The 27,303-nt window shown below is 46.2% G+C and overlaps 1 protein-coding gene across 1 annotated transcript in view; it reads right to left on the bottom strand.

The window, feature by feature from the left end:
• Positions 1-4,020: 4,020 nt before the first annotated feature.
• CRAMP1 (cramped chromatin regulator homolog 1) overlaps positions 4,021-27,303 on the bottom strand; it is a 58,320-nt gene continuing 35,037 nt past the window's right edge. Inside the window, exons 11-21 of the mRNA XM_060260426.1 lie at positions 25,514-25,688; positions 23,735-23,913; positions 22,097-22,171; positions 20,283-20,364; positions 16,761-16,865; positions 15,915-16,087; positions 13,817-13,897; positions 11,490-11,724; positions 9,147-9,311; positions 7,511-7,656; positions 4,021-4,531 (exon numbers count right to left, since the gene is read on the bottom strand). Coding sequence (XP_060116409.1) covers positions 4,361-4,531; positions 7,511-7,656; positions 9,147-9,311; positions 11,490-11,724; positions 13,817-13,897; positions 15,915-16,087; positions 16,761-16,865; positions 20,283-20,364; positions 22,097-22,171; positions 23,735-23,913; positions 25,514-25,688 — 1,587 coding nt within the window. The 3' untranslated portion in view covers positions 4,021-4,360. The remainder of the gene's footprint in view (positions 4,532-7,510; positions 7,657-9,146; positions 9,312-11,489; positions 11,725-13,816; positions 13,898-15,914; positions 16,088-16,760; positions 16,866-20,282; positions 20,365-22,096; positions 22,172-23,734; positions 23,914-25,513; positions 25,689-27,303) is intronic.

Below are 27,303 nucleotides of genomic sequence, written 5' to 3'. Positions count from 1 at the left end.
CAGGAGGGAAACTTTAAAGGATCTGGGGGGAATCAAAGTGCAGTTTGTTCCTCGCAAATGCATCTGACGTGTATCTTGTGTGTGTTTAAAAACAAAACAAAGCAAAGCACACCCACCAAACAGGAAGGATCCATTAAGCCAGCGAACAAGACTTATCTCAGTAGATAGTGTGATCCAAGGTATTTAAAGAAAGAAAGAAAAACTAACAGACATGATAAAAGCTGGCTAAAACATGCCGTCCCAGGCAGAGTTATATCCCTTGAAATCCACTTAAGTCAATGGGCTTAGAAGGGTGTGACTCTGCTTAGAAAGGCACTGCAAAATAACATTCAGAGGGGAGGGCAACCCCCCCCCCTATTTTGTATAGTCATGGGGCAGCGTTCCTTGGGAAATTGTCCCTGCACAATTTCTGCTCCTTTCAATGGCGCTTGCACAGCTGGAGTTCCTGAGGGCTTTTGCTCCTGATGATTAAGAAAGATAGATACGCAGTGAAGTAACGTATGGACTAGGTGACCCATCACTATCCTATACAGGCACTCCAGAAAGTCTGATCCACCCTCTGGCTTGCATTCTTCTGAAATTTTACACAATAGGCTACTACCCCTATCACCTGACTGTCACTGCAATTTCTGATCATGGCACATAGGCTCTCAAGCAGATCGTTTACCATGCCCTCGTCAATCAACCAGGCGATGTCAAAAGAATGTCAAGGTGGATGTTTTACAGAAATCAGATTCACGAACGGAAAGGAGTTTATCAAAGCAACGGCCGTTGTTCAGTGCCTCAGGCAAATGTGAAATAAGGCAGTAGGAAAATTTAGCTTGGAAGGGACTATGCCCGCCGGTCACTTAGAACTTACTGAAAATGCACCCAGCGACAGAAAACATAAAAAACGTTTTTTTTCCTTGGTTCAAAACATAATTCAAGCTGCAAATACACCTGTGTTCAAAGAAGCGCGTTCTTGCTCTTCATAGCACTAGAATCAAAGATACCTAAGTGTTTTATGGCAGCCAACATTATGACACGGTCAGAGTTAGCATTTGTATTTGAACAATGAGGACAAGGTGCCCAGAACTAAAATTAAATCCAAACGCTGTATGTGAAAGAGACAAAAGCCCAGATAAAAAATGTGAAAGCCTACAGTTAAATAAAAAACCCTTAGAGACAAAGGATGTGATTAACGATAGCCTGGAAGAAACAGGAGAAGTTCTGACGTATGTGCACCAAGTAATCTGAAATAGTAAGATCTGCTCCACAGACTTCACTGCTTAGTGTTGGTCCAGAAGTAACTTAGCTGTTCCCACTCTCTGTCTTAATTTTCCTGATGCTCCAGTTGTACTTCAACTAACCAAGAATACTGAAATCTGCTGACTTCATGACAGATTAAAAATAGCCATTGCAGCACGCTTATCTCATTGAATGAGGAGGCTGGGGGCGGAAGGGCCGTCTGTCAGCGCACAAGGGACGGAGACCCGATAGGATCCCATTAAAGAACAGAGCTGCCAAACAATCCAGAGAGATGGGGGATGGAGACTTTTGTAAGCTCCGTGGCAAAAGCAAATTGTTTTAAAAATGGGGGCCTGGGAACAGAAGGGCAGAGGAAACGACACACGGATGTAATAACCAAATAAAAAGCTGGATCTGGTTTCCAAGGGTACAAGGACTTCTGCCGGCAAACTGAGACTTTCTCAGCTGCCCCTTCTACGGCAGCCCAAAAGCCTGGTCCAGGAGAAAGGGGTCCTCTAGGAAAAGGATTTAATAGCATGTTCTGGGCTTCTGTGGGAAGGGGAGGAGGGGAAGAAAGTCATGTTCCACAAGCAGAAGTCCTTGTGTCTGCAGAAACACACAACTGGTTCCAATCCAAAAGCAAAGCACAAAGGCATAATTTGTTTTGTTTTTTTGTACTGTAGACCTGTTTTTTAACTACTTCTTGAATACTCCTTTAACGTGAAATTGCCCCAAAAAGGTAAGCAGAAGTTTTTTTTTTAAAACAACAACTGGATGTCAAATATGCATCCTCTGTTGAGAAGTCTGAATGACAGTAAGCAGTAAAGCGGGCTGTGTTACAAATGCTCCAGCAAAATCTGACAACCAGGCAGAACGAGATTTCTTTTGACACAGTGGTAATCTCTGACACTGCCAAACGCATATCCAAAACTTGCAAAAACTACCATCCTCCATGCTTGCAAAGTTCCCATCCTCACCCCCACCCACCCCCATAATGGACGCGTTTCCCTGGCGCTCGGGGACATCAAAAACAACCCTCCACTTGCAAAAGAAAACAGAACAACTCCAGAAGACGTGGAGTTCTGGGCAGCACTGCAAAGCCGTTGGACCCCCCCCCCTTACGATTATTACTTTCCAAAATCTATTTGGACTGGAATAAGACTGAGTGTCTGTCCCTGATCGTGAAAGTTAACTGCATGAGAAGTAAGAACAATAAACCTTGAGCCAACGCTAAAAGGACAATCAAACCAATACGGGCACAATTTTGAGCTTCTTTTGTTCCCTTTATCTATGAAAGCTTAGATGGCGAACAGCAAGTGGCTGAACGCAATTAAAGTCATTCAACTTCACAGCTCGGAGAAGTTTTCTAAAGCCCAACTGAACTAAAACTTTTCACCGGAGATTATTATTATTGTTTTAAAGGGGCTGGGGCAGAGTCCTCAAAAACCGAGGCGCTACCGCTGACTGGCAGCGGTTTTTGGTTTGCTTGCCAAGGACAATCAATTCCGTTCCGTTATAGGGCAATTGTAAGCAGAGATATGTTCTTCTAAGCTAACCAATGTCATTGATAACCACTTAGGATTGCGCCGTTAAGACTCCCAGCACCGTCTTCCCAATCAAATGCTTGAGAAAAAGCCATGAGGCAGACTGAGGGCATTGCCGGAGTGAAGCAGACATTCTGCATGTCAAGCGCTATTAACAATGACAAGAGGGTTTGTATGAATCACAAGCAAGCAGCAGTTCATAATCAGGGACTGCCTACAAGATCTGAAGAGCTTCTTAGATGCTCCGGGGGGGGGGGGCCTCGGGGCACAGAGAGGTTCCTGTTACGGGGCACAGGAAGAATCCCCCCCACTTTTTAGCTGATCCTGTCTCTACTGGGACGGGAGTTCAGGTGCTGAATGTTAGCGGGCACATGTGTTAAGCTCAGGTCTTTTTTGGTGGCAGAAACTCCTTTGCATATTAGGCCACATCCCTCTGATGTAGCCAATCCTCCAAGAGCTTACAGGGCCTACTGTAAGCTCCTGGAGGACTGGCTACACCAGGGGGTGTGGCCTAATATGCAAAGGAGTCCCTGCCACCAAAAAAGTCCTGGTTAAGCTTGAAGCTTCTGGACCCAAGGACACAGGTGAGCAAACACCCGGTCAAAACTGCAAGTGCACAAGTAAGATTAGCAAAAAGAAGCAGATTAAACTGGATCTGGACTGGAGACCACAGTTTTGCAACTGAAGACCATGTCACCTCTCCTGTCATAGGGAAAAGTATACGTTTTTCAAAATGAGTATTTGTGCAGAGCTGAAGTCAGTGAGTTTAGTCAGTTGTAGCTCTGCAATGTGAGACCATCAATGGGGCACTTAGGAAAATGCACAAGCGAAAGGGGGGAGGAGAGGGAGGTTCAGTTGGGACTGTCACCAAAGCCCCTTTGCAAAGTTTCTAGCCCTCAAGAGAAAACCGCAATATACAAGCCCTTTGGTGAAGGGGCAACCTAGGAGAAAGACAGACAGAAGGAAAAGTGTTCGCCCAGACGCCTCAGCAAGTGACCCTCCCCCTCTTGAAAACGGGAATAGAGCCAGGCTTTCTCTGCCACACTGGAATGTGGACAAACTTTACAGCAAAGGAGAGAGAACCCTGGCCAAAGTGTTGTGGAATTAACAGCCCCTTGTTATGGAAAGTGCAAAGAATATTGATTTGGCTGGATCTGTCAACCATGCCAATGGCGACTGATTGAGAAATGATGAGTATTTTAAACACACACACGCACGCATACTCCCCCAACCATGTGGATACCACAAAAAGGGTTTTGGTTTACTATATTAAAGAAAAGAGAGAGTATCTTCTCAGTTTTGCTGCCCAGACCATTTTGGACCATGAGTCCAGGTCCGTTGTGTAAACTGTTTAGTCCCCAGCTTGCCAGGTGTTAAATTTCCAATAATACTGCTCCCAGTCAGGTTGTTCCCAGCATATTGCACGTTCCTGGAACAGTAGACGCTCAAAGACGATGCTGCTCTTCGTACGAGGCACGCTCTCGCCGGAGCTACCCACGGTTATCAGCTGCATAGCAAATGCCACCGGCCGCTTCTCTCTAGGTTCCGGCCAATCTAAGAGTCTCCACCAGCCAGCTGGTCGAAGGCGCTCACTGCGAGAGATCGCCAATGGGAGGGCCGCCCCCGCCTCCTCCCCCTCCGTCGAAGAGGATTTCTCGGCGGGTTGGCTCGGGTATCGACAGCTCCTGGGCGAGGTCATTGAACCGCGAGATGTAATCGATGCTGTTCTCGTTCATCATGCAAGCCAGCTGGGAGTCTACCTGCAGAGGAAAGCAAGGGACGAAGAAGAAGATGATATTGGATTTATATCCCGCCCTCCACTCCGAAAAGTCTCAGAGCACCTCACAATCTCCTTTCCTCCTCCACAACAGACACCCTGTGAGGTGGGTGGGGCTGGAGAGGGCTCTCACAGGAGCTGCCCTTTCATGGACAACCTCTGCCAGAGCTATGGCTTACAAAAGGTCATGCCAGCAGGTGCAAGTGGAGGAGTGGGGAATCAAACCTGGTTCTCCCAGATAAGAGTCTGCACCCTTAACCACTACACCAACGACGACAGTTTTAAGCGGCTGAAGTATAGGAGAATAAGATACCTGGCAGGAGGAAATGCCAGCATGTATGGCAGGGCAGGGTGACCTTTGGGTAGTGGTGTGTCAGGGATGCAAGTTCATGGGCTCCATCTGGTGGGCACCAAAAAGGTCCTGCAGCTAAGAAGCGCTGTGGGGCTGTGATCACGCATACTAAATAATGCACTTTCAATCCACTTTCAATGCACTTCCCAACTGGATTTGCCAGTTCACACAGTTTAAAAAAGTGCATTGAAAGTGCATTATTTAGTGTGTGTGATCACAGCTCGGGACTCTTAGGCTGGAGTATGCATGCTTAGGATTAGGTAATCCCCCATGGGGGCTTTTTTGCCTCTGGCCCCTGCCTGGTGGAATCAGCTCCCTATGGAGATCCTGTCCCTACCTGAGCTAATGCCATTTCGTAGTGCCTGTAAGACGGAGCTGTCTGCTGGGCTTTTGGTTGCGGCAACGGGCATCCTGTTCCACCAACTATTCCACCAGTTGGCCTCCCTTGTTGTGACATCATGTTTTACAGCCTTGTTGTGGTGCTGAATCTGATTATTAACACCATCACTTCTTCTTGGGCCAAAAACTGTTGTATTTTGTGAAATGTGCCCTTCCTGCCTTGTTTCATTTATTGTTCTACTGTTTTGGTTTTATTGTATTGTTTAAATTTGAATTGTAGGTTTTTATTGTCTAATTTATGTTGTGATCTGCCCTGAGCCCGTTATGGGAAAGCCTACTAAATAACTAACTAAATAAATGGGTGTCTTCCTGTGGAGAGGGCAGGATGGGACAAAACGGGTTAGCTCAGTCCACATTCTAGTCTTGCAACTGAAATATACACCGCCAGCTAAAGTTCAGAGTCTGAAGTTACCTAGTTGGACCACTGGCCTTTTGTGGCACAAGAAAGCACAAACTTTGCACAGAAAATGTTCACATTCTGCGTTAAGATGTCAATGAGCAATTTATTCTAAATGAGACGGAGCTAACAGAATTTGAAAAGAAAGTACAAAGCAATTGCAATGAGAAATTAAGGATCAATCATACATCCCTCCTTCTCCCAATCAGTCCATTCCATGTTCTGAGAAAAGCATGGTGCGCCTCATGGACTATACCATTACACGATGCAACAGAGAGGGGCTCACGGAGAATCCTTCTCTGATTCACGTACTCTTTGTGCACGAAATACAGGTATATATCCCGGAGAAGACTCTTCTCCCTGAAGACCAGGCTTTCTACACACAAGGTGTTTTAAACGTTTGGTGTAAAGGACAATTCTTGCATACTGATCCTCAACCCCTCCCAGTTATGAAGTGGTACAGCCCCAGCAGGACTTTTTCTGAGCAGGCAGTTCTGTTGCAAATTATGTGAGCTGCTTCTTCCAGATGAACAATTTAGACAAAGGAAATGAAAACCCGAAACTCTGGAATGTTGCTGCTAGGTACCTGAGCAAAATTCAAATTCAGGTCTCCTAATTTTAACTTGGCAAACAGGTCTACACTTTCCACAAATGGACCTGGAATGTGGGATTCTGAATGGGGAGGTGTGGGGCGCACAGGCTATTCTTTCAGGGATCTTTCCATGGTTTCAATCTAAGCTTCCGGTTACTCTCAACAGCCCTTTTCTGTTTTATCACAAACCCGACATCACCAGAAGGTGGACTCAATTATATCAGCTCAGCATCTACCTGACTCCAATCATACTTTTAAATTCCTTTCTCCTATGTGGTCACAGTGGCACGAGGAAGATTTCCATCTGTCTGCTTTATATGTTTTGGTTATTTCTCCCTTTTTTGTGGGGAAAAATATTAGAAAGTTTGTCAAGAGTTCAGCAAAATTCTCCCAGGGGGTTTGAACAATGGAGCCCAGAAGCAAGTATTGGAGGGGAGGAGGGGGGTTAAGAAAGAAAGAGCACAATAAAATTTAGAGGTTCCAGAGCTCCGCTCCTGTGAGCTCCTGCCCCAAATGCCCCATCAGCAATTACATCTGACTAGAACTTGAATGCTAAAAATCCTGTATCTATCTTTTACATTTTTGCTATAACCCGAGAAGTACAGGGAAACCTCTCCTCCATTTTGTCTGCACAACGGCTCTTTGAGGTAGCCTAAGGGATGGAAACCACAACTGGCCCAAGCTCAATCAGCATATCATGCCATCTCATAACCAGGGGTGTCTTTTGGGAGGGGGTTATTCTCCCCCCCCCCCAGAATCCTAATTTTTTAAAATGCACCCTGATTAAAAAAAAAAAAAAAAAGGGTAAAGATAGTCCCCTGTGCAAGTCCCCTGTCATTTCTGACTCTGGGGTGACGTCGCATCACAACGTTTTCACAGCAGACTTTTTACGGGGTGGTTTGCCATTGCCTTCCCCAGTCCTCTACACTTTCCCCCCAGCAAGCTGGGGACTCATTTTACCAACCTCGGAAGGATGGAAGGCTGAGTCAACTTTGAGCCAGCTACCTAGCTTCTGCCGGGATTGAACTCAGGTCGTGAGCAGAGAGCTTGGACTGAAGCTTTATCACTCTGCCACGGGGCTCTTCTGATGCATGGGGCACCCTGGTACACATATATAACAGCTAGTCTCCAAGAGAACTAGAGTGATCCCTGAGGAACCCCTTTTAAAAATATCTCTGCGGACGCCTTTGATCAGAACCATGACATTGACTGTGAGAAGTACCTCGGTGACGTCTGCTATGGATCGAGACACAAAGGAGTCCCTTGAGTTCCCGTCCAGCAGACTGGGTCCCAACAAGGAGGTGCTGCCGGCGGCACCGATAGAGGTTGGCAGCATCTTCCGGCCCTTCTCTGGGGAAAGGAAGCTCGCTGCAAAACAAACCAAGGAGGAAGCGAGTTAGTAGCAGAACCTTTAGGTTTGGGAAAGGGGCAGGGGAGGAGAAAGATACAAGGCAGGTGACAGTCCAACAAACTGCTAATTGGCCTTCCTAAACTTAAACGTACCTGGTTCAACTGTACCTAAAATCAATTTCGCCCCAGCTGATGGGAACATACATGTATATACCAGAGGTGGTCAAACGGTGGCTCAGGAGCAAAATGTGGCTCTTTCACACATATTGTGTGGCTCTCAAAGCCCCCATTGCCCCATCGGCCAGCTTGAAGGCATTTCTCTCTTTAAATCGCTTTTCCAAGCCAAGCCAGCCAGCAGCTTGGAGGATGCACTTAAAGTTGCTTTCTTTCCACCTCTCTCCCCTTCCTTCCTTTCTTGCAGCTCTCAAACATCTGATGTTTATTCTATATGGCTCTTACATTATGCACGTTTGGCCACCTCTGGTATATACCATTCACACCTATATAGTACCTAATTTGCTAGTTCACTTTTTGTCCCAACCCCAACAGTCTTCCTGTTCCTGCATTTTTATGCAAAAGGAAATGATAGCTGGATCCAGTCTGCATTTTCTGCTACTGGAAGAGGTGAAAGGATTTTCCTCTAATCCCTTTCTTTCTGCTGCAGGCCCTTCCATTTCCCTTTTAGGCTGTTCCTGAGGGTCCCCCCTCCCCCCAGAAACGGCACTCTGGGGAGATCACTGGACTGCGGGGTGGGGGTAGGGAACATTCTACTCCACTGAACAATATGCCTTGTACAAATGGACAATGTAGACAGGATTTACAATGTTCAGGTGTAAAAGATGGATGGATTCTAGGAGTCAACCCAATCTATGATTTTGATTCTATTCGCAGATTGAAGGACTGCCTCTGCCCGCCCAAACCTGCCTTTTCGCTGAGAACACCTTTGGAGGTTTTTCTCCAGATTCTCCTACCATGGAGATCAGATGGGCTAGAGTGGCGCATTTCCCTATCGTTGCACTCTTGGCTGTGGAGCTCCCTCTGAAGGGAAGATCTGTCCTAGCATCACTCTGGATGTCTTGCAGGCAGTAGAGAAAAATCTGTCCTGTTTGAACAGGCTACTGGCATCCAAGCCCTCTGACTCCAGTCCCTACGGCAATTTGAAGGTTGCATACTTCCCAGCCTTCTTCTGCCCTTCAGTTTATATTATGATAGTACTATAAAGCTTCTACTGGGCTTTCCTTTATCTGTTCTAGCAAATGCCCCAAAGCAGTTTTAGAGCCATCGCTTGAAAGAAAGGCAGCAAAGAATTTGCTAACAACCAACTGCAGTGCTTTCTATATGCTTTCATGAAACAGCATCAATTACACATTCAGTGCATAAATATCCCAATTCAGTTCTCTGGCTCTCAACCAGCCTCAGAAAGCACTTCAGACAACCCGTGCCCAGGAGGAAGATAAAGCTTTCAAGCCGAGAGAGGCAGCACAAATTCCCTAGGTTGAGGCACTCACAAAATAAGCTGCTGAGGGAAGAGTCAGTGGAGTCGTTGGGGTACCACTGGGGGTCGTGGGTGGGAGAGGCGATCCAGTTCTGCTGCGGGCTGCAGGAAGGGGACGGAAGACTTTTGGAGCTGTCGCTGCCGTTCAGCTTTGCTGGAGACAGAGAAACGTTTTCACCTGTGAAAACAAAGCAGATAAAAAACCCCTCCCAACGATTGCTCCAATTGGACAGAAAGTGAGAGACTGGCATCCTTCTTGGTTTGTTCCAGCCAAGTGTTTGGGCGTGGCCCATGCAGGAGGTGGAGAACCAGGTTACTCCTCTCCCAATCCGTTCAGCAGCAGAAGCTGTCTGCTCACAAAAAACGACAGCTGACAGTCGCTGGCAGCCAATTGGGTGACTTTTAATTCAGTGTGCCTTCCCCACTGTACAACCAATCAGGTGGCCTTTTCATTTGGTATGCCTTCCCTGCTGTACTTCCTGTGAGGGGCGGGTCATGGTTTGCAGTCTCTTCCTCTGACACCACTTATATAAAGCTGTTCAGCTCCATGCTCACTATTATCTCCCTTCAGCCAAGCTGCTTCCCACCGTCCACCCCGACATCTTGCAGGCAATTCAAACGTTCAGAGGACCAATGTGGTACAGTCGTTGGCATCACTGTGGGCCACCTTGTAATACACACGAGGCGCTGCTCCGTCAAAAGCACCCCACCCCTCAGCCTAGCACTTCCTTGTATCTCTGCAGCTGCTTCTCCTCCTTATTTGTCAGTTAGGTGTAGTGGTTAAGTGTGCAGACTCTTATCTTGGGAGAACCGGGTTTGATTCCCCACTCCTCCACTTGCACCTGCTGGAATGGCCTTGGGTCAGTCACAGCTCTCGCAGGAGTTGTCCTTGAAAGGGCAGCTTTCTGTGAGAGCTCTCTCAGTCCCACCCAGCTCAAGGGTGTCCGTTGTGGGCAAGGAAGGTAAAGGAAGAAGAAGAAGAATTGCAGATTTATACCCCGCCCTTTTCTCTGAATCAGAGATTCAGAGTGGCTTACAATTTCCTTTATCTTCTCCCCCCACAACAGACACCCTGTGAGGTGGGCGGGGCTGAGAGGAGATTGTGAGCCGCTCTGAGATTCTGAAATTTGGAATGAAGGGTGGGATATAAATCCAATAACATCATCATCATCTTCTTGTAAGATTCCTGCTTGCAGGAAAGAGCATGCATTCGAAAGTGGTACAGTTGCATGAAGTACTGTACCATGCGCTCCCTAAAAAGTTCAAGTAATCTCTTTTCTCACATGCCTAAGCAGTTCTCTTCTCCTTGCCTTAAGCAAGGCTCACAAAAATAATGGGGTAGCTCCAAGAAGAAGAGGAGTTGGATTTTTATACCCTGCTCTTCACTACCCGGAGTCTCAGAGCGGCTTACGCTCTCCTTCCTTTCCTTTCCACACAACAGACACCGTTGTGAGGGGAGGTGGGGGCTGAGAGAGCTCTTTCAAGAACTGCTCAAGAGAACAGCTCTGAGAGAACTGTGACTGACCCAGGGTCACCCAACTGACTTCACATGGAGGAGGAGTGGAAAATCAGTCTCAGTTCTCCAGATTACAGTCTGCCACTCTTAACCAGTATGCTACACTGGCTCTCATCCTCCTCCAAGGAATTTTCCGACAGCCTAGGAACCCAGCCTACAATGGAAGCAACTTGTGAACTGTGACTTTGTTGGTCTTAAAGGTGCCGCTGGACTCCTGCTTTGCTCTATCTATCAATCAATCTTTTATCGCATTAGCAACAAAATGCCACAGCTTTGTTCTATTGATTCAGAGCAGGGGTGGCCAAACTGCAGCTCGGGAGCAACATGTGACTCTTTCACATGTATTGTGTGGCTCGCAAAGCCTTTCCCCGCCCTATTGGCTGGCATTTGTCTCTTTAAATCACTTCTCTAAGCAAAGCCAACTGCCAGTTTGAAAAATGCATTTAAAGTTAAAGTTGCTTTCTTTCCACCTCCCCCCCTTATTTTACTTCTTTCCATCCTTTTGCGGCTCTCAAACATCTGACATTTATTCTATGTGGCTCCTACATTAAGCAAGTTTGACCACCGCTGCTTCACACCAACACAGCTGCCCACCTGGATCTATCTGGAAGGAGCCAGTTACACATTTCAAACGAGCGGCTGTCCTTTTTATTTTTTTTATTCATTTAATTATATTAAACTTCTGAATTTGCCCAGTCCCTGAGAAGGAGAATGTTCCTTCGCTGAAATTTCTCCAGGAGTGGTGGGGGGGGGGAGATGCAAGGAATCGCAAGCCAGGGTTGTGCTGAGGCTCTGCAGGTTCAACCTCCTCCGACCGCTCAACGTGGTTTAGTCTCTTACCGTACTGACCGGAGCTGATCGCGATTTCGATGATCGAGTCGCTGATCTGAATGGCGGGCTCCCCCTGAGACAGCACATCCTCAGGGGGGCCGGGAAGGGAGATATCCAGGAGGGCAGAGACGTTGGGAGGAGAAAGACGGGTGGTGGAAGCTTCAGAGGAGGAAAGCGGAGGAACGGGGAGGCCGTTTTGGAGAGCGGTTTTGGGAAGTCCAGGCAGAGAAAGAACCGCTGTTCCCTGTTTGACAAGCAGAATGCATAGGTTGGAATACATTTTCTGATGCTGTTGTGACAGCCCTTTTCCTGTTAAAAGGCACAGGAACTTCTGCCAGGCTGTGAGTTGGCCGTTCTACTTACACCTCTTCGCCAATCACTTCTCCCCCCTGTCCATTCCTACCCCAGACATGGCCATGCTCAGGGGTGGAATTTGAGCAGGAGCTCCTTTGCATATTAGGCCACACACCCCTGAGGTAGCCAATCCTCCTGGAGCTTACAAGGCTCTTTTTTGTAAGTTCTTGGAGGATTGGCTACATCAGGGCTAATATACAAAGGAGCTCTTGCTAGAATTCCACCCCTGGTCATGCTGACAGCAACAATGCAAGCCTAAGAGCTATACCCTTCTAAGCCCACTGACTTCAATGGACTTAGAAGGGCCCTAACTGTACTTAAACTGAGGTAGTGATAGCTAGCTCAGAGTTTTTTATCCTCTGGCTCGCACATTCTTGTCTTGGCTCAGGAAAAATGGCCCCGGAGCAAACTAATTTATGCAACGGCTCACAGTTTTAATGCCAGTAGCTCACGAAATAGAATTTTTGCTCACAAGGCTCTGCAGCTTAGAGGGAGTATTGCTTAGAACTGCACTACATGACGGACAAACTCCTTGTCCTTTGGTCTGCTCAGTTCTGTTTCTGTAATATAAAGCCGCAAAAAACTGTGGAAAAATAACGAAAAAGACTATTGAAAACTATTTCAAAAATAGTTTGAAAAACTAAAATCATCTGCACTTGAAATCTGGTCGGCACTGGCACTTTATTCTTCCTGCGGAGCCGGGTGAATTGAGCGCTTGAAGTCTGAAACTGACATGATGAACTACAACTGTGAACTTGTTCTCTTGCACACTTACCTTGTTGTTTGGAATTCATAGTGATATTAATGATTATATTGTTTAAGAGACAGCTGACTAATCACATATATTTTTGAAATAATTTTCAGTCTTTTTCGTTATTTTTCCACAGTTTTTTGCGGCTTCTGTTCTGTGGAACTCTAGGTTTCACAGTTGTTTCTGGGCTGGGGATGATCACGCACAGTACTATAACTCTCTTAAGAACATAAGAGAAGCCATGTTGGATCAGGCCAATGGCCCATCCAGTCCAACACTCTGTGTCACACAGTGGCCAAAAAACCCCGTGCCATCAGGAGGTCCATCAGTGGGGCCAGGACACTAGAAGCCCTCCCACTGTTGCCCCTTCAAACACCAAGAATACAGAGTATCACTGCCCCAGACAGAGAGTTCCATCAATATGCTGTGGCTAATAGCCACTGATGGACATCTGCTCCATATGCTTATCCAATCCTCTCTTGAAGCTGTCTATGCTGACAGCCGTCACCACCTCCTGTGGCAGTGAATTCACCCTTTGGGTGAAGAAGTACTTCCTTCTTGCTCAAGGTCGCAGCTAAAATCTATCTCTTGGAAGAGTGAATACTGTGGCAGCTTTTGGAACGACCCTTTAACGCTCATGAAAGAGGCCCTCTATGGAAGTTTCACTCCCCAGTGGAATTTCATTTATTTCTGTCATTCTGACAGTCCTTTTTAAAATTACACTGCTGCGTTTAAGTAGGCCAAGCCTGGCTGCTTTTAAAAGAGCTTCTTGCCATCAAGTTGTGGCCAACTTTATGGCGATCCTGTGGGGTTTTCAAGGCAAGAGGCATTAAGAGGTGGTTGGCCGTTGCCTGCCTCTGCACAGCAACCCTGGACTTCCCCTCAGTGGCCTCCCATCCAAATCGGAACCAGGGCCAAGCCTGCTTAGCTAACAACATCTGGCAAGATAGCACCAGCCTGGGCTCTACCTGGCTCTTGTTTTAGTTTCATTGCATTGCCCCCCCTCTTCTGTTGTTGTTTTCAATCTCTTCTTTTCTCACGTTTGATTCTGAAAAGGATTCCTATTGCGATAAGCCCCGTTGCAGATATTTATAAGAGGCAATATGAGACTTAGACCAACCAATACATATAGTAAAAACTTTTTATGTGCTTCTGCATTGGATATGCTCAGGTAAAGCAGGACATCCCCGCACGATCAGAGCAGCTGTTGTTCAGCAAGCCCATACTCTACCTGGAAGCCATCCGGGATTGTTTCCTGCTCAGGCTGCGATGGGAGACCAAGGAAAGGAACCTGACATTCGGCACCTGAACCCTGGAAGAAAAGCCAGTCAGGAATACTTCAGTCACACATTCCAAGACTGCAAACCTTTCAGGAACGAGCTGCGATTGGTCTGCCATCCTCCGCCTGGAGAGGCCTACTTGCATGGGGCAAACTTGTGGCTATCAGTCAACTTTAAAATAGGCAAACCATTTTAACTCTGTCCTATTTGCCATTTGCCTTGGCTTTAGGGATCTCCCCACCCACCACACTGCCCAAATTCTGAACGCAAAGGGACCCCTGGGGGTCAGAAACTGTCTCTAGCTACCTTTTTTTTTTTAAGACACAGCAACAACAACAACAAAGGGAGAAAACAGGTAGAAGGGAGGGAAACGGAAGAAACAACAATGAAGGTAAGTACCGACCGGAGCTGTGGAGAAACCAAATGTTTGGCGCGGCGGTCAGAAGAGAACTGGTGGGATGTCCGTGTCCCACCCAGTGAGTGCGCGGTAGGGGCTCTGTGCATGCTCGCTGGCTGCGGGGTGCAAAAATCCTGGGTTTTTTTAACATTCTGATCGGGATCAGCACAGGCACCCTATTCTCATGGGTGTGAAGCACAGAGACCATGAAGAAGATCTTGTCACTCAACTTTGCCTATTTTAGTTCTGTCCTATGTGCCATTTGCCTTTGTTTTGGTGCTCTCCCCACCCACCACACTGCCCAAACTCTGACAAAGCCCAAGTGCTGCAACACGAGCAGGAGGAGATCTGAGCTGATGGGAACAGAACGCAGATGAGAGAAACAAGACTCAGGCCCCACCAGGGACCCCAAATTCTTCCCCAGCTCCAAACTCCTGTTGCATTTTCAACAGATGACGCTTTCACATTTTCAGGAATTCCTCTCCCCCAGGGGATCTTAGAGAACCAGTTTGGTGTAGTGGTTAAGTGTGCACACTCTTATCTGGGAGAACCGGGAGCAAAGCTGAAGCTTGTAATGGTTAAGTGTGCAGACTCTTATCTGGGAGAACTGGGTTTGATTCCCCCACTCCTCCTCTTGCAGCTGCTGGAATGGGCTTGGGTTAGCCATAACTCTTGCAGAGGTTGTCCTTAAAAAGGCAGCTTCTGTCAGAGCTCTCTCAGCCCCACCCACCTCACAGGGTGTCTGTTGTGGGGAAGGAAGATATAGGAGATTGTGAGCTGCCCAGAGTCTCTGATTCAGAGAGAAGGGAGGGGTATAAATCTGTAGTCATCTTATTATTATTTGGATATGTGCTCAAACGGCTATAATTGAACAGCTACGAAATTATGTATGTGTCTGTATGAAATAATCTTACACGGGGCCTTGGAACAAGAAGAGAGTGGGGGGAAAAACAAAGTGATCTCGGTGGGGAGGGAAGAAGGCAAATTTACAGCAACATTTTCTGGGCCAGTCTGGTGTAATGGTTAAGTGTGCAGACTCTTATCTGGGAGAACAGGGTTTGATTCCCCACTCCTCCACTTGCAGCTGCTGGAATGACTTTGGGACAGCCTTTATTATCACAGAGCTTGTCCCTGAAAGGGCAGCTGCTGTGAGAGCCCTCTCAGCCCCACCCACCTCACAGGGTGTCTGTTGTGGGGGAGGAAGATGAACATATGAAGCTGCCTTATACTGAATCAGACCTTTGGTCCATCCAAGTCAGAATTGTCTTCTCAGATGGCAGCGGCTCTCCAGGGTCTCAAGCTGAGGTTTTTCACACCTATTTGCCTGGACCCTTTTTTGGCGATGCCAGAGATTGAACCTGGGACCTTCTGCTTCTCAAGCAGATGCTCTACCACTGAGCTACTGTCCCTCCCCAAAAAAGATAAAAAGGAGGAAGATAAAGGTATGAGTTAGGAGGAGGGTAAGGGAAAAAAACTGAGTGTGCCTGCTAGGAACAGGGAAGTCATATTTGATAAGAGGGGTAAAAAATAGGCAACAGAGGAAATAAGGTCCCAAGTCTGAATCTCACTGGGTATTTGGCTGCCAATTGGGTTATACTTTGTAAGCAGCATTAAAAGCCATTCAGAAGAAGTGAAGAGGGAAAAGAACTCACTGCTACAGAAGCCAGGGCACTTCCATTCTGATGCACCACTGTTGAGTCTTGGACCACTGCAGTCATGGCATCTGGAGACAACGGGGAAACGCCGGATACGCCTTCAGCATCCAGGACGGGCAAAGGGCTGCTTGGGATAATACCAGCACTTTGAGCTGCCAGATCGATCGTACCTTTGAACAGAGGAGGAAAAGCATTAGACCAAGGGTGGCCAAACTTGCTTCATGTAAGAGCCACACAGAATAAAGTTCAGATGTTTGAAAGCCACGAGAAAGGAAGGAAGGAAGGAAGGAAGGAAGGAAGGAAGGAAGGAAGGAAGGAAGGAAGGAAGGAAGGAAGGAAGGAAGGAAGGAAGGAAGGAAGGAAGGAAGGAAGGAAGGAAGGAAGGAAGGAAGGAAGGAAGGAAGGAAGGAAGGCAACTTTAAATGCATTTTCCAGTCTGCTGGCTGACTTGGCAAAGTGATTTAAAGAGACAAATGCCTTCTCCAACCTGACTGATGGGGTGGTGGGGGCTTCGAGAGCCACAAAATGTGTGTGAAAGAGCCACATGTGACTCCCATACTGCAGCTTGGCAACCCCTGGGTTACAGAGTCCTTAATGTCAGCTGTTCCAACACCAAAAAAGCAGACATTCAGCATGTCCTTTTTGGGTGGTCAAAGAGGACACTTTCTTCCTTTTTCACCAGCAACCCTAGAGTTTGTACCTATCATTCAGAGAAGGATACCCTGGCAAGTGAAGTAAGACTGGAGAATGTAGTTAGAAACCTCCCTGTTTTTCACAGCAACTGCGTCACCTCCCCCTCGCCACACTCTTCTCTGGGTCTCCCTTTTCCAAAGAGAAACCTACTAGGCAGATGGTTCGTGACTTGTGCTGGAAGAACCTTCGGAATGATAGGCCGAGACACGGCGGCTTTAGTCAGCGAAGAGTGGATTGGCCGGAAAGAACCTCTTCCTGTAAACAAAAGGATTTCACGTTAGGAATGGAAGAAGAAGAAGATTGCAGATTTATACCCTGCCCTTCTCTCTGAATCAGAGACTCTGGGCAGCCTACCATCTCCTGTATCTTTCCCCCCCACAACAGGCACCCTGTGAAGTGGGTGGGGCTGAGAGGGCTCTCACAGCAGCTGCCTTTTCAAGGACAACTCCTAAGAGATCTATGGCTGACTCAAGGCCATTCCAGCAGGTGCAAGTGGAGGAGTGGGAAATCAAACTCGGTTCTCCCAGATAACCTCTACACCAAACTGGCACAAAATTTATTTATGTGAGGGAAGTCAAGCTACATAGCATTCAGAACTCAGGGCACTCTGCCAAACAGAGAGGGGTGGGGGGGAGTTCAGTGACTCTCATAATAGGACAGAAGAATTAAAATGCATCATTTCGGGGGAGTCAAGTTTATGACTACTTAGTTAGTGGATGATTTAACCACTTGTGGAACAAAGCAGGAGTCAAGGTACACCTTTAAGACCAACCAATTTTGGGGCACTTCCGGTTACAGCGAGACGAGGCGGTCGCGTTTCAAGCCATCAGGGCAGGAACGGATCGAACCGTGCAGGTTGGGGGGTCGTAGGACCCAGCAAGATCCCGTCGGAGGAGCATTGCTAGCAGAAGGGGTCTTGGGGAGAGGCACGGGGGAACTTTTAGGTTCCTGGCTTTTCTACCCTCCCTTTGCCCCAACCGCATCGTGCGCCATTAGGTGAGAGAGTCTCAGCTACCGGAAACAGAGGTGAAGATGGAGGGCGTTTGGTGAAAGTAAATGAAACTAACCCAAAAACGGAAGACTAACAGGAGACGAAAAGGAAAAAAAAGGACAGTATATACCTGAAGTGAGGCGCTTTTTGCAAATTGGGCTTGCCTCGGTCGCGTATGTGGGTGTGGCTGAGAGAACTTCTTTGAGACAACTACTTTGTGGCTGGCAAGAGGAGCAGAGGAACAAAGTCGGAGGAAGGAGGAAAGGAGGTGGGCGGTGGCAGCAGCAGCGGATTTGGCACTGAAGAAACAAACTGATTTTTTCTTTCCCTGTCTCACCTCCTCTCCGTGGCTAGCAAACACCATAATTGGTATTTTTCTTTCTTTTTGAAGTATTCTACTTTTTTCTTGTTAAAGAAAACTGAAATGTGATTTAAAACACTGTATCTCTAGCTGAAGGGCGTGGAAAAGAGAGGAGGAGGAAAGTGACAACCCTGTGCTACAAGAGTGGAAAGACCTCGAGTTAGAAAGTAAATTTCTTGAAACTTGCCTAAAACTAAAGACTCACTTAAAACATTGTGTGTAAAGATTGCTACGTGTTGTGGAGATCGGATGGGAGAAAATATATAATGTTATAGAAGATCTGATTTATATTAAGGATTAGGTGGACTATTTCTTTGGACTAAGAGCTGTAGAAAAGTGAATAGTTCATTAAAAGACTGAGTTTGATCAATATAATATAAGTAACTTGGAAGAAGAAATTTAAAGACTAGAAAGACCAGAAAGACAAAAAGGGGGGAAAACGGACAAAGAAGAAGAGGAAGAAAGGGGAAACAGAAGGACTGAAGGAAGAAAGAAGAAAGAGAGGGAAAACAAGGAATTGAATGCTGTTAGCCTATCACTGTATAACTTACAAAAGTGTGTGAATGTGTGTGGGTCTAAGTAAAAGTGCATGGTTAATGAGAAAGGATTAGGATGGAGAATGAATGAAGAAGTGAGTGTATGTAGTCTGCAAGAGGTAGTGAGTGGAGTGTTTGAAAGGGTTAAGTGGTGCAAGAGAAAGGCAAATAATGAATAATTATTGAAATTAGTTGAACATGAAGCATTATTGCTTGGGGAAGAAATTGATTTAGACTAGTTGGTAAAGGGATATTAAATCTCTGTATTGGTGTCTTCATTCTATATTATTATATGATAATTTGAATTTCTCTTGCTTAACTCAATGATAGAGGGAATCATGTTGTTGCAGGATGCTCTCAAAGTATTTCAGTCATCTTTTGAAGATTCTTTAATGGGGGCATTAAATCAGATGCAGAACAATTTAATGGAACAGATAGGGGGATTAAAATTTAAGCTTGATGGATTAGAAAATGGACTGAAGGACATAAAAACAGATATGACAAAGTTGACGCAAACCAAAAATTCTATTGATACAAAACAAATACTAAAGGAGCAAGGTACAGGCAACTTGGAAATTAAACAGGAAGAATCAGAGACCAGGATTATTAGATCAGACATGTATAAGGTAAAATATACTCCAAGATTTTTAACCATATCAGAAGAAATAAATGAGGATTTATTTTGTTCAGTAGTGGAAACATTGACCCCAATGCTGGAAAAAGAACAAAAAAAACCCGAGAGGGAAATTGAATATATATATAGGTTAAACTCTCTAAAGCTAAAAAAGAATGGTTCACTTAGAGAAACGCATTCAAGAGACATAAGGAAACAGATCAAAGATGTAGTTCGGAGAAGGGAAAGCGAGCAACTTATTAGATCTAGAGGTCAGAAAAATAAAAAAATGAAAGAGATATCATGGATAATTAGGCATTTAACTCCAAAACCAAGAGAGGTTTTAAATAACCAAGAGAGAAATTGGCGTAAACGGAAGAAATACCAAAAATGGAGGACTCATTAGGAAAGAAATACCAAAAATGGAGGATTCATAATTGGATGGTGCTGCTGAATGGAATGCCAAAGCAAATAGTTAGATTAGTGGGGCAGGTCATACAGACGGTTAAAGGTGTATGGAAGTAAAGTATTATGTAAGGTGTCAAGCGCCATCGATAAAATATCTTTAATTGAGTTTTCCTTGAGTGCAAGTGAAAAGGATAAATGGGTTTAATTTGTAATGTAATAGTGAAGGTGAATGCAGTAAATGGTGAATAGAGATAATGGAATTTGAATGTATATATAATTAGTGAAAACACTGCCTTCGACTTCTGTTTTAATAATTTTTTCTTTTGTATGGTAACAGGCTTGTACACAATATATTAATTTAATAAACTATAAAAATATTAAAAAAAAAATAAGACCAACCAATTTTTATTCAGAACGTAAGCTTTCGTGTGCTCTCTGAAGCACACTTCATCAGACGAGGGGTCTGATGAAGTGTGCTTAAGAGATCACACGAAAGCTTACGTTCTGAATAAAAATTGGTTGATCTTAAAGGTACCACTTGACTCCTGCTTCGTTCTACTGCTTGGGACCAACCCGGCTGCCTGCTTGGATTTAACCATTTGTTTCAGCCTTTAGCTTAGAATCAGGAGATGAGGCCCTGAGGCGCAGTGCTCTTTAACTGCTCTGAAGGGCATCTTCCCACAGGTTTTTGTTATTTTGCAAGCTTGCCCAGGGCAGACTGAAAACCCAGCATGCACACCATATGTACTTAATGGAGCCTTACCTGTGATAGAGGAGTTGGACAAGATGGAAAAGGAGCAGACGTGCTGGGAGGGATTTCCAGACGGCCTGGGGAGCAGGGTTCTCTGGGAAAGAAAGCAAACCAAAGGCACTTTGAAAATTTGCACAAGCAAAAACCCTCCTGTCTTTCAGAATTGCTACTCACTATGCTTTTCATCGCACACTAGCAAAAAGGAAAGGGGAAAATACGTGCATTTATAAGACTATCACCAGAGAGGCTGAGAACACCCCACCTCTGACACAGATGGATCCTTCAAAATCAGGTCCAACCCATCTGCCATTACAAAAAAGAGTTAAAAAAATAAAAATAAAGGGGGTTTTCAGGTTAGAAAGACCACTACGGGAGGGGAGAGGAGGAGGAGACACAACAGAGATAGGCTGCTGTGTTAATCAAGCTGTTGGACTGGATTGCTGGTTGCAGCCAGCAGTGCTTTCCTTAAGTGGAACAGCTTTTCTTAGGAACATCTTATTGGCTGGCTTTTGGCGTCTTGCCTGCATGAACCATCATTCTAAGCCCCTGTTAAAACTGTTCTAATTCTGGAGCAGCTGGTATCAGCCCAGCACCACAGAAACCAGGTGGCCAAACTTGCTGAATGTAAGAGCCACACAGAATAAACGTCAGATGTTTGAGAGCCCCACGACGAGGGAGGAAGGCATAGAGATTGGGAGAGGGAGAGAGAGGTGGAAAGAAAGCAACTTTATCTTTAAGTGCATTATCCAAGCTGCCGGCTGGCTTGGATAAGTGATTTAAAGAGAGAAATTCCTTCTCCAAGCCACCTGACGGGGTGGTGGGGGCTTCAAGAGCCACATAATATGTGTGAAAGCCGCAGTTTGGCCACCTCTGATATAAACATTTCCACATGAGAACATAAATGTGGTCACATGAGATGGGTTCCTAAGCATTGTTTCTACTTGTGTTCTGCTTTGACTAATGTGGTCAGTTCTCCATTGAGGGCCACATTTATTTGCGTTATATACTTTCCAGCTCTTTCAAAGACACTGGTCTTTTGTTAGCAGAAGTACTGGATGCTGGAGAAAGGTACAGGCAGTGAAGGACAGCATACCTCTGCAACACAAAAGGGAACTGTACAAAGGGAAAGAAGGCTGAGAATCCAAGCCGCAGGAGGAACCAGTTTGCAACAGTCCACTTAGATCAATGGTGGTCAAACTGCGACTTGGGAGCCACATGTGGCTCTTTCACACATATCGTGTGGCTCTCGAAGCTCCCACTTCCCCATCAGCCGGCTTGGAAAAAAATTTCTCTCTTTAAATTGTTTATCCAAATCAAGCCAGCTGGCAGCTTGGATAATGCATTTAAAGTTAAAGTTGCTTTCTTCCCACCTCTCCTTCCCTCTCTCCATCTATTTGCCTCCCTCCCTCCCTCGTCTTGTGGCTCTCAAACATCTGACTTCGTGTCTTTGGACTCTCAAATATCTGATGTTCCTTCCTTCCTGTCTTGCAGCTCTCAATCATTTGACATTTATTCTATATGGCTCTTATGTTATGCAAATTTGGCCACTCCTGACCAGAGTTCCCTCTAAGCAGATCACTGATTTTTAGCCTCCAGCTCACACATTTTTGTCTTAGCTCAGGAAGGATGGCCCCAGAGCACACTAATTGATGCAGTAGCTCACAACTTTAATGCCAGGAGCTCACGAATTTTTGCTCACAAGACACTGCAGCTTAGAGGGAACATTGCTCCTGGTTCAGATGAAAAAGAGAAGCCACACAAAAATTCCATCCGTGAAGCCCATTCCGTTCCCAGAACACACATTCTACTTAGCCACTCTCTCTGACCTGTACTACTAGTGGCTTTCGCAGGTGCCTGTTGCGCAATTTCTTTGGCTTTGGCAAGAAGAAATCAGACTGCATCTGAAAAGAAACAGACAAAAGCACCTTTTGAAAAAACACCAACGCCTTCTTGCTCACTGCTCAGGACAGACACAAAGCTTTTGTACTCAATAGCTAAATCAATTTGTGGCGTTCACATATCGCTAGTTTAGTGGGCTTTAAAGGGGGACGAGGCAATTTATAGAAGATAGGTTCATCAGTGGCTGTTAACCATTACAACTAAATTGCCCTTTAAAAAATTACTTATTCGAAACCAGAAAATTTATGCCACGCAAGGCTGTTCTCCATCCCCCAGAGCATTCCACAAAGTTTCTTCATATGGGGAGAAAAGGGAAGCATTTTCTCTCTCCAGATCTTCACATTTCTAGCTTTTGGCCATCGCTCTTCAATCTCCCCTCAGATTTTGGAAGTACAAAGTTAGAGCCCAGCGGTGCCTTTAAGGCCAACAAAAGTTTATTCAAAAACGAGTTTTCATGTGCAAGCACACTTCCTCAGATACCTTTCATGTACACGAAAGCTCATATCTTGAATACTATACTGTACTATTGCGCTCTCTTATTTCCACCATCATTTTCTTCTTGGGCTGACAGCTGTTTTATTCTGTAAAATGTGCCCTTCCCGCCTATGATGCGCTTCATTGTTTTTTGGTTATGTTAAGTTTTGATCTGTAGGTTTTTATTGTTATTTAATTCATGTTGTTATCCGCCCTGAGAAAGGGCGGAACATAAGCCTGCAAATTAAATAAATAAATAAACCTTTGTTGGTCTTAAAGGTGCTGCTGGACTCAAAATCTGTTCTGTTGCTTCAGACCAACATGGCTGCCACCCACCTGGACCAGAATTTGGAAGTTGGAGCACTTCCAAAATTGGAACGCTAGAGAACCCTTGCTCAGCCTCCCAGACTCAGAGCAGCTGCGCCAATTCCTTTCCTTACCCATCTGCTAGCTGCAAGGGGGACACCTTGTGGCCCTCAAAGAACCATCAGGATCACTTATGCCAGGGGTGTCAAACATGCAGTTCGGGGGCCGAATCAGGCCCTCAGAGGGCTCCTATCAGCCCCCCAAGCAACTGGCTGTCATCTGCTTCCTTCTTCCTCTCTCTTGCTTCCTTCTGTACAACAGCTTGCTTTGCAAGGCTTGCTCAATTGCACAGAAGCTAAAGAGCAAAGCCTCTATTTTCTCCATTGGCTGAGCCTCCTCACTTGGGGAGAAACAGCTTGTTTTGCCAGGCTCTCTCAATCACACAGCAGAGCTACTGAGCCAAGCCTCTCTTCCTTCTATTAGCTGAGACTCCTCCCCCTGCTGGTCCCCTGGGGAAGGCAGGAAAGAACCAGAGCTTCCTTTGTCCAGTTCCCTGGATCCCATGGGAGAGATACAAAGAAAGCATCTTTAAAACCAAGGAGTGCTAACATTTTAAGCATGTTTTAAGTTTTTAAAAAATATATTTGTGTTTGTCTTTGTTCCTGATAAAATTTATATCTCTGCTACCTAATCTTAAATAGGTACACACATGGCCTGGCCTGACAAGGTCTCATTTATGTCAGATCCGGCCTTCATAACAAATGAGTTTGACACCCTTGACTTACGCTGATCGTGTCCAAGTGCTGCCGGATGCTCAGCTCTGTTTCTTTGCTGGGCAAGAAGGGCTTCCCGTGCCTGCTGTTGGGCGGGAGAGTCGTGGGAACAGCAAAGAGGCCGCCGTCAGCGTCGGGGCCTCTGGCGCTGGAAGGGCCAGACAGGAGGGATCTGGAAGGGTTTCTCAAACCTGAAAGAATATAAAAAAAATCAGTGCTAAATGATCAGCCCTAGCCACAGATATCCTTTGGAGCAGGGCTTTTTTTGTAGCAGGAACTCCTTTGCATATTAGGCTACACCCTCCTGATTTAGCCAATCCTCTAAGAGCTTACAGTAGGCCCTGTAAGCTCCTGGAGGATTGGCTATATCAGAGGGGTGTGTCCTAATATGCAAAGGAATTCCTGCTACAAAAATGTCTTGCTTTGGAGGCTGATGGCCACTCCTGGAGGAACAGCTGCCTCTGTTCACAGGCTTTTCAAGGCTTGGCGAAGGGGTGGCACAAAGAACCATAAACTGGACACAACAGATACTCTCACTTGGTCTCTTCCCAGGGAGGGGAAGCCAATGGCTAGCTAGGGTTGGGTCAGTTTGGACTCTAGAAACATTATATTTCCCCAGGAACATTCCAAGTTGTAAGTCACTATATGCATCAGCGGTACAGTTAGCTGCAGGCTGGTCTGTTTTAACCCAGACAGCTCCCAGCAGTGGAAACCACATGTGGGAAAGTGGCCTGAAAACCCATAACTCATCCAGGAACAGAGTGGTCTGCTCACAGCTCCTTCTCAGGAAAATGAAGGAAACAAAAACTTCTGAATGACTGCAAGCTGGCCTTTGACCAATAAGCACGTGAGCTACCATGACAACGCAGCAGGTACTCAAAACACCAGCAGGGAAAAGCAAGCTGTGTAGATCTTCCTCCTGTGGCTGGCGGCATGGAAAGTTTAAGCATGTTTCTAGGGTGTGCTGCCGTGCTCATGTCGGGCGAGAGCACTTAGAAACATTTCCTCCTCCCCAGAACCCTAAGCAACACTCAGTGAGGGAAGCAGGGAGTTTGTGACTCAATTTCAAGCAGGCTTCCTGGAAGCCTCTGCTCTCAGCCACCTGCCCCGCCTGTATCCATAACCTGGGAGGGGTTCAACGCTGGCAGAACACATGCAACAGACAGTGGCTGTCCCGAGGGAACTCAGCATGCAGAGCCGGATTAACAATTAGGCCAAGTAGGCAATGGCCTATGGGCTGCTACACCTTTAGGGGCCCCGGGCCTGCTTCCCCCGCCCCCCCTCCATTTTCTCCCTGCTTACAGCCCTCCTAGCCTGCTCACGCAGCCAGCAACTGAACTGCTCTTTACCCAACTTGCTTGGCGTGGCTGATGCTGACATCGTTGCCAGGTTTGGCTCTCTCTGCCTCTTCTTTTTAAGAAAGAGCCTGCAGGCTGCAGTGAGGGCTGCTGGCAGCAGGATGGGTGCTCAGACTCTGAGATAATTTGCGAGGGGCCCCCCAAGATTTCGATTGCCTTGGGGCTTCCACAGGGTTTGATCTGGCACTGTCAGCCTGGATGCCAGGGCTTTTATTTGCAGCAGGAACTCCTTTGCATATCAGGCCACACCCCCTTGATATAGCCAATCCTCTAAGAGCTTACAGGGCTCTTAGAACAGGGCCTCCTGTAAGCTCCAGGAGGATTGGCTACATCAGGGGGCTGCGGCCTAATATGCAAAGGAGCTCCTGCTACAAAAAAAAAAGCCCCGATGGCTGCTACTCACTCTCGCGCTTCTGCTCTGCGTCTCGCTCACCTGAGGGGCTGGAAGCAGTGCCAGGAGAAAAGGTCTTGTTGCGAAGGGTGGGCTGGTTGCGTGCGCAGCCCGGGCTCCTGGTGCTAATGGCGATCACCTTCCCAGGAGGAGTCAGAGTGTGCTCCTCTTGTGCAGGCTTGATAGGGGACGTTGCAACGGTGCTAGTTTCTGGAGCCTGAAAAAGGACAGAAGGATGAATTCCAAGGGCTGTGCTTCAGAAAGAGCACAGGATAAAGCAGCCCCCCCCCCGATGTTCTCCCCACCCCACAGGCGCTTCCAATGGAACAAGACCGGCAAGGAGAATAAAGGCCTGGCCTGGCCCAGCATGAAAGCGTATTGCTTTTTAGCCTCATAGTGGAGAAAGAGCATCTTCGACCTACAACATCTGCAAAGTCCTGTATCAACAGGAGCTGAGCCAACCTAAATCTGAAAAATTACCAGAATGCACATATTATTTCCTCCGGAGAGCGGTTGGAGATGCCTATGAAAGAATTGCAAATGATGAAAACTCAACTTTCTCCAGCCAATCTAGCTAACCAGGAGTTTACTGATTTTTTTTTCTTTTTAAAAAAGCACTAATTCTAAAAACAGATCTGATGGTTATGCGCCTTTAAGTATGAGAGCAAAACAGGAGTGCCTACAGACAAGGATGGGATTTCTTACATACTCAGGAGACAGGAATGCAGAAAAATATGAGCACTGTTTTATGTACAAAGGGACAACCCTCCTGAACCAAAACTGCTGAAGGCTGACTGTGCAAGCTCACTACATGCTACAAGGCATGGGCGTTGAAGGAAATTCAACAGAAAGGAGAGGGGAAATTGGCCTGCTCAAACCCTCAGATCTTAGAGAGGCACATTTGGGTAAGAGGGAAATTTGGCAGCTGGGTTTTGGCCATTGTGTGACAACCCAGTGTTGGACTGGATGGGCTGTTGGCTTGATCCAACATGGCCTCTCTTTATGTTCTTAAATTTCTCATTTGTTTATGCTACCTGACATCCCTGTGCCACCCAAAAAGCACTCTTTCTGCCTATCGGCTGTGCAACTGTAAATCTGGTCGCCTGGACACTATTTGGAACTTCTTTATAAACTGTAGTAAGTATAATTTGGCTCTCAATAAATGGATTACAATCTATATCCAAAAATGGTAGTTCTCCCACAAAACAAGAGGTTGTAGCACAATTATTACCAGATATTGATCCAAATGTGACTCTGGCAGATGCAAAAAAAATTTCTCTATGGCACTTAATGGTATTCACTTCCTAATGTAAAGTTTCACATCTACGTTTTCCACATTGTATAACAACATTCTCTATTCTGTCTGCCACCCCATAAAAAGTCTGCTGTGAAAACGTTGTGAAAGCAATGTCACCCCAGAGTCGGAAACAACTGGTGCTTGCACAGGGGACCTTTCCTTTTCCTTTCCTTGTAGGCTTACAACCTGTTCGCCTTCAAACATTAATAAATGATTTCCGGACTTTGGGCTTTCCCACCTCACCTTTTCAAAAGGTTATTTCTGGCTGATAAGCCAATAATTAGAAGGAAGAGGAAGAAGAGGAGGAGGAGGAGGAGGAGGAGACTAGATTTATACCCCACGCTTCACTATCCAAAGGAGTCTCGGAGCAGCTTACAATCTCCTCTCCTTTCCCCTCCCCACAACAGACACCCTGTGAGGAAGGTGGGGCTGCAAGTGCTCTTCCATAACTGCTCTCGAGCAGAAAAGGTCTAAAAGAACTTGTGACTGACCCAAGGTCACATCAGCAGATGCATGTGAAGGGAGTGGGGAATCA

This window comes from Heteronotia binoei, chromosome 20, assembly GCF_032191835.1.
Source record: "Heteronotia binoei isolate CCM8104 ecotype False Entrance Well chromosome 20, APGP_CSIRO_Hbin_v1, whole genome shotgun sequence".
NCBI classification, from domain to species: domain Eukaryota; kingdom Metazoa; phylum Chordata; class Lepidosauria; order Squamata; family Gekkonidae; genus Heteronotia; species Heteronotia binoei.
This window is presented reverse-complemented; position numbering and strand designations above follow the sequence as displayed.